This window comes from Austrofundulus limnaeus, unplaced genomic scaffold (genome assembly GCF_001266775.1).
Source record: "Austrofundulus limnaeus strain Quisiro unplaced genomic scaffold, Austrofundulus_limnaeus-1.0 Scaffold554, whole genome shotgun sequence".
Lineage (NCBI taxonomy): Eukaryota > Metazoa > Chordata > Actinopteri > Cyprinodontiformes > Rivulidae > Austrofundulus > Austrofundulus limnaeus.
Window position 1 is genome coordinate 300384 of NW_013952956.1, and position 10006 is coordinate 310389.

The following is a 10006-nucleotide window of genomic DNA, read 5'->3' on the forward strand; positions in this document are numbered from 1 at the left end:
ACTGCTACTAGTCGTGAGAAAGTGTATTGCACCTTATTCAAAATCACTGCGGCCCAAAGTTAAAAACTGTTCTTCTGTTGAGGCCCTCAAGGTGGCGCTCGTGGCCCAATTGTGGGCTGCGGCCCATGGGTTAAGAATCTCTGTTCTAAAGTAAATTCAGGCACAGATAAACACATTAATCCTTGATGCTCACACGCAGCATCTAGCCTAAAAGCTCAACGTGGTCCTCGGCATACTAATGAACAATGAAAATGTACCATGACCTCTCAAGACTATCAAAACATTTTGTGAGTGAAATGTGTTGCCAAGTGTCAGAAAGCTTGGTCTCAGAAACAACTCATAATCTTCCAACAGAAGAATGACCAAAACACACAACTAAACACTCAAGAATGGTTTAAAACACAGCATTGGACTGTTCTGAAGTGACCATCTGAGCCCTGATCTAAATCCTGTTGACCGTCTGTGGAAGGAGCTGAAACCTGCAATCTGGAGAAGAAACTCCTAAAACCTGAGACAACTGGAGCAGTTTGTTCACAAGGAGTGGGTCCAAATACCTGTGGACAGGTGCAGAAATCTGAGTTACGGAAATGACAATGTTTGCCTCAAAAGGTTGTAGAAAAAAATATCGAGTACCAACAYTTTTTTAGTCAAAACCAGTTGTATTAGAGTGGTCTTAAAATAATCCTGTTTTACCTAAATTGAATTCAAATTTCAATTTATTTCAGTTACTGTTGTGTTTTTTCTTTAACAAAGCAACACAAACCAATTTGTCTGTCTGTATTTTCCACACATTGACTCTTTTTGCTGTCTCTCGTGTTTTCAGGGTGAGCATCAAGGAGTCATCAGTGGCCAAGCTGGGCTCTGTTTGTCGTCGCATCTATAGGATATTCTCCCATGCTTACTTCCACCATCGTCAGATATTTGACAAGTATGAGGTGGGTTTAAACCTCTCCCTCCTGCTCTACTCATGTTCTCCCAGTTACAGATCTATAAACTCTTTTAATCTTAGCCCACATCCCATATCAGTCAGTGGGCCTGTATATAGGGCCACAGATACTCACTGTGCTGTTTGGTGACATGGTGTCGACCACACTCAACATGGACCAGAGGAAGAGAGGAAAGAGTTGTCTCAGGAGATTAGAAAGAAAATTATAGACAAACATGTTAAAGGTAAAGGTTATAAGACCAGAAGACCAAGAAGGTGCACCTGGACCAGTTCTTCTGTGTTTGTTTGTGTCTCTTTCCTGTCCCTCAACCAGCCAGTCGAGGCAGATGGCTGCCTGCCCTGAGCCTGGTTCTGCTGGAGGTTTCTTCCTGATTAGCAGGGAGTTTTACGTCTCCACTGTTTGCTCAGGATGGGAGACTGTGATGAAGTGATTCAACACAATCTGTTGTCTTCTTCTTTAGATTGTTCTTTTTATGTACAGTGCCCTGAGACAATGTATGTTGTGACTTGGCGCTATATAAATAAATAAACTGAACTTGAACTTGACCATCAGCTTGATGTTCCGGTGACTACAGTTACACATATTATTCAGAAATTTAAGATCCATGTGACTGTAGCCAACCTCCTTGGACGTGGCTGCAGGAAGAAAATTAATGACGATTAAAAGAGACTGCTAATACTAATGGTAACATAAGAGCCCAGAAAAACTTCTAAAGAGATTAAAGGTGAACTTCAGGTTCAAGGAACATCAGTGTCAGATCACATCATCCGTCATTGTTTGAGCCAAAGTGGACTTAATGGGAGATGAACAAGGAGGACACCAAATCATAAAAACCCAGACCGGAATTTGCCAAACTACATGTTGAGGAGCCACAAAGCTTCTGGGAGAATGTCCTCTGGACAGATGAGACAAAAAATAAACTTTTTGGTAAGGCACATCAGCTCTATTTTCACAGAGGGAAAAATGAAACATGAGGAAAAGAACACTGTCCTACTGTGAAACATGGAGGTTCTGTTATGTTCTGGGGCTGCTTTGCTTAATCTGGCACAGGGGGTCTTGAATCTGTGCAGGGTACAATGAAATCTCAAGACTATCAAGGATTCTAGAGAGAAATGTGCTGCCCAGTGTCAGAAAGCTTGGTCTCAGTCACAGGTCATGGGTCTTACAGGATAATGACTCAGCATGTTGAAGCATGGCTGAAAAGCAATGTCTGACTTTCATTTGTTTATTTTATAGAATTTTTCTTTATTACTTTTGTCAGATTCTAGTTATTTCTGTGATCATTGTGGGTTTTTCTTTCATTAAACAAGGGGTACCAACAGTTTTGTCCACGTGTGCATACAGTTTAATTCAGTCTAATACAAAACGCATTGAGCTTATTCTTGACAAGATTAGACAAATGAAAAGTTTTAAATTTGCTGCCAAACTTTGTGTTGTCATCTTCGGTCTGAACATTTGTAATACCTGCAGGATTACATGGCTTTCAGCAGGTCAAAAACTAGTTTACACTGGTAATCTGCCTGGCTGGGTTGTTAAACACAGATTAGGATTGGGGGTCTTGCTGTGAGTTGGCTGAGACTTTCTTTGGTCACTCACTCGTCAAATGTGACCTGTGTGCTCAATAGAAAGAGGGAGGAAGGAACAGACTGCACACAATAGAGCAGTATGACCGATAGTGTTAGTTAGTACAATGTCTTAATAAGGGTAGAAATATAAACTTATGTGTGTGTCTGTAACCAAAATATCTCATTAACCACTGGACAAATTTTAATGAAACCTACAGATTGCAATCATTGGTTGGATGTGTATAACTGTAAGAAGGGAATGCAAGTAAACCTTCATATTTACAACAAGGCTGATGCCTCATCACTTTGTCCCTATTCTATCAAAGCTAACTGTTAAAAACATTGACAACTAGAAGCACTCGGAGAGTGCAAACCTCAGTCAAGACCAATTTCCCCCATCCTGTAAGAGTTAATRCACAAAARCAGAGATGGAAACACATTTGCCGAATAAGTTCTGACGTGGCGAACATTTAAGCAGCAGTATGCACGGAATTTCTTCCCGATGGAGTCCAATGTAGAAAAAAAAACAAACAAAACAAAAATCAGACTCGTCACCCAACGTTATTCATCATCAAACTAGTGTTGGATTAAGCTCCTAAGTTTTCATCAGTCACATTTCACCATGTAAAACATCTGTTTTATCTCCTTGTGTGGGTTTGTAATGGTTTGACTCTCTTTATAAAGTGCTTCCTGGCTCCCCCCGTCTCCAAACTTTGAGGCCCGGCAGCTCTCTGTTTACAAGCCTAGTAGAGACAAACTGTTTTGATTGGTTGTTTTGAAAATGTGATRTGTTTGAGGAAATGGGAAAAATAGGTTTCATGCTGCAGTCACRCACTTCCTGGTCACAAAATGTTCTCTAAATGCGCACCAAATGTGTAAAAATGCGCACAATATGGCAAAAAAATTATTCATCATTAAATSTGGTTTTAACATTACTTTTATAAAGTTTGAAGTCCGTGCTGTCCAATCCAGCTCACTGTTTTTTACAGAAGCCCTGTGAAAGCATCACAGCTTTGCAGATCTCAGAGTGTTAAAAGAAAAGAAATTCCTGTATCTGCATCGTGATCCGGAACAACACCAAAATGTAACGTGTGTTACTTGGGCCAGTAGCCACATGTGGTAAAAATGTTATGACAATCCATCCACAAGTTTTTGAGTAATGTTGTCCACAGACAGACACGCGACTGAAAACATTACCTCGTCCTTGGCATAGGTAATAAAACAAATGTGATTAAAAGGGAAGAAATAGGAAGTGAACACATCTTTTAAATAAAGAAATCCAGTCAACTGATACATGTCCTCAAACATAAATTAACACATACAGGATGAGTCACTGCTGTCATTTGTGTCTGTGCAGAACGAGACGTTCCTGTGTCACCGGTTCACACGCTTCGTGATGAAATACAACTTGATGTCCAAGGACAACCTGATCGTCCCCATCCTGGAGGAGGAAGTGCAGAACACCTCATCAGCTGGAGAGAGTGAGGCCTAACAAACATCTGCTGCAAGAAAACTCCGATTATCTATACAGTTCAGAGGAGATGCATTCATTCTGCAGAATTATACGCATATATAGACACACACACACACACACACTACAGTGTATTAAGGCTTCTGTCTTGAGATGCTGTCCATGTTCTATCTTCCACTGTTCTGTGTCTGTTGTAAAGGAAGTAAAGCTACTAGGAACAGAGCTCAGCCAAGCCTGCAGGACACAATGATTACATTTAGTTTACACGCTCTCTCTGTGTCCTGCTGTCGTTGAAAACCCATGTCCCTGACTCACTGTGTCCACAGGAACCAGCTCACTCATACCTTCCTCACTTTGGTCATTATATTAATATAAAAATAAAAGCCTTCTGTGGCACTAAATTATTGAGTTTTAGCATCAGATTTTGTTAAATACATTTTAACTGCATTAGTCATGACTGCTGGTTAACAGAGGTAAAATAAATGAAAACAACTTTATTGAGCCACAAATCTACTGAAATTTTCTATTTTTTTTTTTTAAATTTTTGTTTTAAGTCATCACGTTTCCCATTAAAGAAATGTACTTAAAATTCATAAATCTGCAGGGTTTTATTTCTTCAGTACTTCAGTGTTTTTCTGGTAATTTTATAGAATGAAAAACGAGTTATTTTATTTTATATATTTGGTATGTTTTTGAGTTTTTGACAACATTGCTGCAGTGTTTTAGAAAAAAAAAGTGTTACATTTCACCCAGATCAGCCTGCAGGGTTCCTCTGCACTCTCCAAGTTTTCAATTTATTTAGTCATTTCCACATCTGGARGAGTGTAGAAAGAAGAGTGTATAGGAAAGCACGTGCATCTCCAGACTTATTCTCTGTTCAATAAAAAAAAAGTCAAAGAAGCTTTACTCAAACCAGCAGAGTGATTTTTTTACATCACTTCTAAATTTAAATCAGAAACTAAGTTACTCTTAACTGCAGCATCTTAAATGGAAGCGATTTATAAATGAGAAACAAGTTGTTTCGTGTTCTACGTTTTAAGAAGATGCAGATTATTTATGTTTAATATATTCTTGTCAGCCAAAATTGGTTTGAAACAGGCTTTTTTTTTTTTTTTTTTTATTTATGTTTAATATATTCTTGTCAGCCAAAATTGGTTTGAAACAGGCTTTTTTTTTTTTTCATTTTAAATGGAAACATCTTTTTACGAAGTGAACATAAAATGCATATCAAACCCTGATTTACCCAGAAATTTTTTAGAAAGAAAACGTTCAAGAAATGTTTTTCTTATTCTGCTGTTTGTATTTTTTTTAACACAAGAATTGTCAACTAAAAGTACCACTGGATATATATAAAATTTGTGTTTAAAAAAATTAATAAACACACATAAAAATAAATATATATAAAATCAGTCTTCACTGAATGTATTGATCATAAGAAAAGTAAATGTGGAGCACAGGAGGACGTGCTACATTATAAATCAAAGCAGATGTATTTTCTGTAAAGTCCCACAGAGCTGGACTCTGAATCCTGGTTGTCACAGTCTTCAGTTCTGCTCAAGTGTTGGTTACTAAAGATACAAAAACAACAACAACTGTACTTAGTGTTGGCTTTGCTGAGCAGAATGATCTATTTCACTGTGTGACCTGACAACTGAGTGTGGCAGTTATCAGATTGTGCTTTTACATGTTGACCAAGATAAGATCTGGTTGGAAATACAGGGGGGCTCGGCTCGGACCCTCTTGCCTCACTGCCTGAAAGCGAAGCGGCTGTGGTGGAAACTGAGCCAAACCAATTCTATAAATTTCTGTTGATTTATTTACCAGCAGTAAATGAAAACAAAGTGAGTGTAAAGATCAGCTTGTGTTGTGATGCTGCTTGTTGTGGACACTCTGGGTTTTCCTTCGTTAAGCAGCTGGATTTGCCTCTGTAATCAAGGTGAATTGCATTAATAATCTCCTCCTGTATATAATCCCTTTCCTCCTGGACTTATTGTCACATTTTTCTGTCTGCTTCTGTGTTGCTGACCTGCCTGGTTTGGGGTGTCTTATGAGGTGGATCAGTAAACGAACCTGCTGCTGAAACACAACCTGAACTCTTTCTGTTTCTGAACAAACCTTCAGCTCTGCTTGTGTTTTAGCAGTCAGGCTTTCTGTAAGGAAGAACTCTGGCCCGACTGTAAGAYGTGTAGCCACTGTTCAACACGTGGCTGGTGCTTGTGATGGGCACAGACGGCAGCTGTTTTATCTCTGTTAAAGTTTGCTGGTGAACAGCTGCAGTGGGGAGTATTGGCATCATGATGGATCAGAGTACAGCCCACTTCCTGCCTTCTTTAACCCCCTCCCTCATTAAGTTATTATGTGGGAGGAGTCTTGTCAATTCAACCCACTGTTTTTTAAATGGACTAAAAATTTTGTTACTGTTGACATTTTCATGATGTCTGTTAATAAAAAGACCTATTATTCAGATTTCTTTTGTGTGGACATGTTGTGTACTCAGCCAAAAAGTGTGCTTCTACAAACTGCAACTTTAAAATTTACATCWGGGCTACTGAGTCTGGAAAAATCAGAAAACTTACTGGAATTTGTTTTTTGTATTTTCCAGGTATGAAAATTGTCAGAAATTAGTGAGAAAAGTCAACGTTTCTTTACATATTTAAGAGCATTTTTTGTGGGTTTGCGGGGGGGGTCATCGGCCCGAAGCTAATGTCGTTTGGGGGGCCATGGCACAGAAAAGTTTTTGAACCCGACTCAGAGAATATTCCTGAATATGAAATTTGATGCAGTGATCAGTTGTTTTCTAACATCATCCAGAATTAGCTTCGCTGCACAACAAAGTGTCATAAATCAACTCAGACTGACACTTAGGATTTAAATGACTTTTAAGCTCAGCTATTAGCTAAAAAAAATTACACTCAGGAATGCTGTTAAGAATAGATTTAACGGGATCCACGATTAGTTGTAACATTAGACCTTATTTGATAAACATATATTTTAACTGTAAAATAAAGACTGTAAAAATACTGTAGGCTGTTTAGTTTTGTAGATTTTTAAAAATATATTTTAACACGGACGGAGCCATTTTATTTACACACAAAGCATTCTGGGTAAATGACGTGGATAGGTCCTCATGCGAGCTATATCCACCCTGAAGGTTTATCTTGGACAATATCTGATGATCGACTCTTTTAAATGAAACCAGAGAGCGTTGACAGAGAGGAGAAGGTAGAAATGAHTCAGCCTGKAACTGAAAATATGGATGGAGGACAACAGAGCTGCTTCAWGGAAGAAGAACCTCAGCTTAGCCTGTTAGCTTTAGCACCGACGCTATATTGTATTAGCTCGATGCTAGCACGACAAACAAGCAAAACTGAGGTCCTCCATCCATATTTTCAGTTCCAGGCTGAGTCATTTCTACCTTCTCCTCTCTGTCAACGCTCTCTGGTTTCATTTAAGAGTTGATCATCAGATATTGTCCAAGATTAACCTTCAGGGTGGATATAGCTCGCTCACACTGAGGACCTATCCACGTCATTTACCCAGAATGCTTTGTGTGTAAATAAAATGGCCCCGTCCGTGTAATATATTATAAAAACGTTTATTTATTTTATTTAACCAGGCAAGTCCCGTTGAGATCTCAGATCTCTTTTTCAAGGGAGGCCTGGAGGCAACCTATTCATGTTTTTAKGGGTGGGGGAAACCGGAGTACCCGGAGAAAACCCACACAAGCACGAGGAGAACATGCAAACTCCACACAGAAAGACCCCAGGTCTGAACCGGGGATCGAACCCAGGACCTTCTTGCTGTGAGGTGTTGGTGCTAACCATGATGGATGTACCAGCATTTGTCTAAGTCACGGATAAATATTTGCTATGGACATCAGAWCACCCCACAGCTCACAAAATGTCAGTAGTCAGAACCTTATTTGAACGCGCACAGATAATAATGGAGGAAAATGATAGAAAAGAAGAAGAAAAACACAATGAAAAAGCACTAAAGGAATGTCAATAATGGGCCAGAAGAAAAGGAAAAAAACAGATGGAACAAAGAAAAATCAAACATAAGAAAAAATACAACTCAGAAAGAACAGAAAACCAAGGAAGGGTCATGCTACCATATATCAGAGGAATCACGGAATGTAACCGAAGGCATTTTAAGAAACACCACATTAGTTCAGCTACCAAACCACACAGAAAACTTAGACAAATGCTGGTACATCCTAAAGACCAAGTAGAGCAAGATAGAAAGTGTAATGCCATATATGAAATACCATGCCATACCTGCAATAAAACATACATAGGGGAGACAGGACGATCCTTGGCTACAAGGAAGAAAGAGCATCAAAAGGAATGTGAGAAAGAAACAGAAGAAAGACTAACACGATCCAAAAAAGAACAAGCTCTGCAAGAAAATTACAAATCAGCCATCACGGACCACTGCAAAAGGGAAAATCATGTTATGGACTGGGAAGGAACCAGAATCATCCRCAGAGAGGACAACAAATACCAGCGTTGTAGTTAAATGATGTAGTTAAATAAATAACCTGGTGTGATTCAACTTACGCGTTTGCTTTTTGAAATATGTCTACTTTGGAGTTGGAGCCCCCCCGGTGAAAAATCCACCAGCCGCCACTGGTTAATCATTAGTTTGTTGTTGTTGTTGTTGTTATGCGTCACAGGATCAAAATTATTCCAGACTGGGGAAAACTTCTTGGAACGATCCATGAAGTCAGTGGAACCAGGTGAGGGCAAAAATCCAACAAATCCACAACATATCGACAGTTTGTTTCCTTATAAACACACTTTCTGTATCGGTCACATGACTTTTTCTTRTTGATGCACYAATACGGGGGTTTCACTCGTGTGTGCTCGGCACAGTGCTGACGCACCAGTGTTGTTCGTCCCATCACTAATCTAGTCAATGTTGAATCAACACCTGGTAGTTGTGTTGGTTAATCAGTGAATTTTGTTTTGATTTTGCAAATCTGATTGTTGAAATAGCAATGTTATTTCCACATCATATTTTTCAACATAGGTGAATTTGGAAACATTAAATCAGTACTGGTTCGTAAAAATGACTTTCCAGTCCTGCCTTTTAACATAGTTTGACACAGAAAGTTTAATCAGTGTTTTAAGATTTGATGTGCTGAACYGTACAGCTGCACAGCAAACATCTTATAATTTGTTATATTAATGTGTTTGTGTTATTTGGTGGATTGTACTTTAAGGTCAGACCCAGAGTGCAGACGGAAGCAACGAGTTGTAATCTAAAACTAAAAATTTATTAACAAAATGCTGTTGTGGCAGCAAAAACCAAAACTCTTGCAGAGTTACTGCAGACAGAAGAAAAAAATAATACCAGATCACTGGTCTTATAATACCAAAACACACACCTGGAATAAAGTCAAACACATGAACTGAAACCACTGACACCTGTGCAGGGACAACCAGGATCAGGTGCAGGTGGGGGTGGCAGAAACAGAAGCAGGAACRATGCTGAAACTYAACAGACTAACCAGAAATACACAAAATAGAACAAGAGACAGAATAAATACTAAACAAAAGCACAAGTCTTGACGGTTTACAGATCAACATCCTGAAACACAAAGCAAAACACCAGAAACAAAACATGTGATTGTACAATCTTTGTTTTGTATTGGAACCAAGTTTACAATTTTTACAATTGATGTATTTAATCTCACCTGATGTTGCTTCCATGCACAGACAGACTGTAGCCACTGCRCAATCTGCTCTGGCAGCTCATTTTCACATGCGCTAAAGGAAATACAGCTCTTTCAGATATACTTTTGGATTTCAGGGTAATGCGCTCSATTTAGGAAAAAATACTTTTATTTCCATACTTAATTATAAAGATGTGTTAAATTATAATCTGTTAACTATTTTAATATTACATACATTCTGATTAATACAGATATATACACTCACCGGCCACTTTATTAGGTGCACCTGTCCAACTGCTCGTTAACACTTAATTTCTAATCAGCCAATCACATGGCGGCAACTCAG

The 10006-nt window shown here is 38.8% G+C and overlaps 1 protein-coding gene across 2 annotated transcripts in view; it reads left to right on the forward strand.

Annotated features, from left to right (window-relative positions):
• The window catches only part of LOC106530744 (MOB-like protein phocein), a 19986-nt gene extending 15406 nt beyond the window's left edge, over window positions 1-4580 (forward strand). For both annotated transcript variants that reach the window (XM_014026437.1, XM_014026435.1), the window contains 2 exons: window positions 824-935; window positions 3870-4580. In XM_014026437.1, coding sequence (XP_013881891.1) covers window positions 824-935; window positions 3870-4004 — 247 coding nt within the window. In that variant the 3' untranslated portion in view covers window positions 4005-4580. The remainder of the gene's footprint in view (window positions 1-823; window positions 936-3869) is intronic.
• Window positions 4581-10006: the final 5426 nt, after the last annotated feature.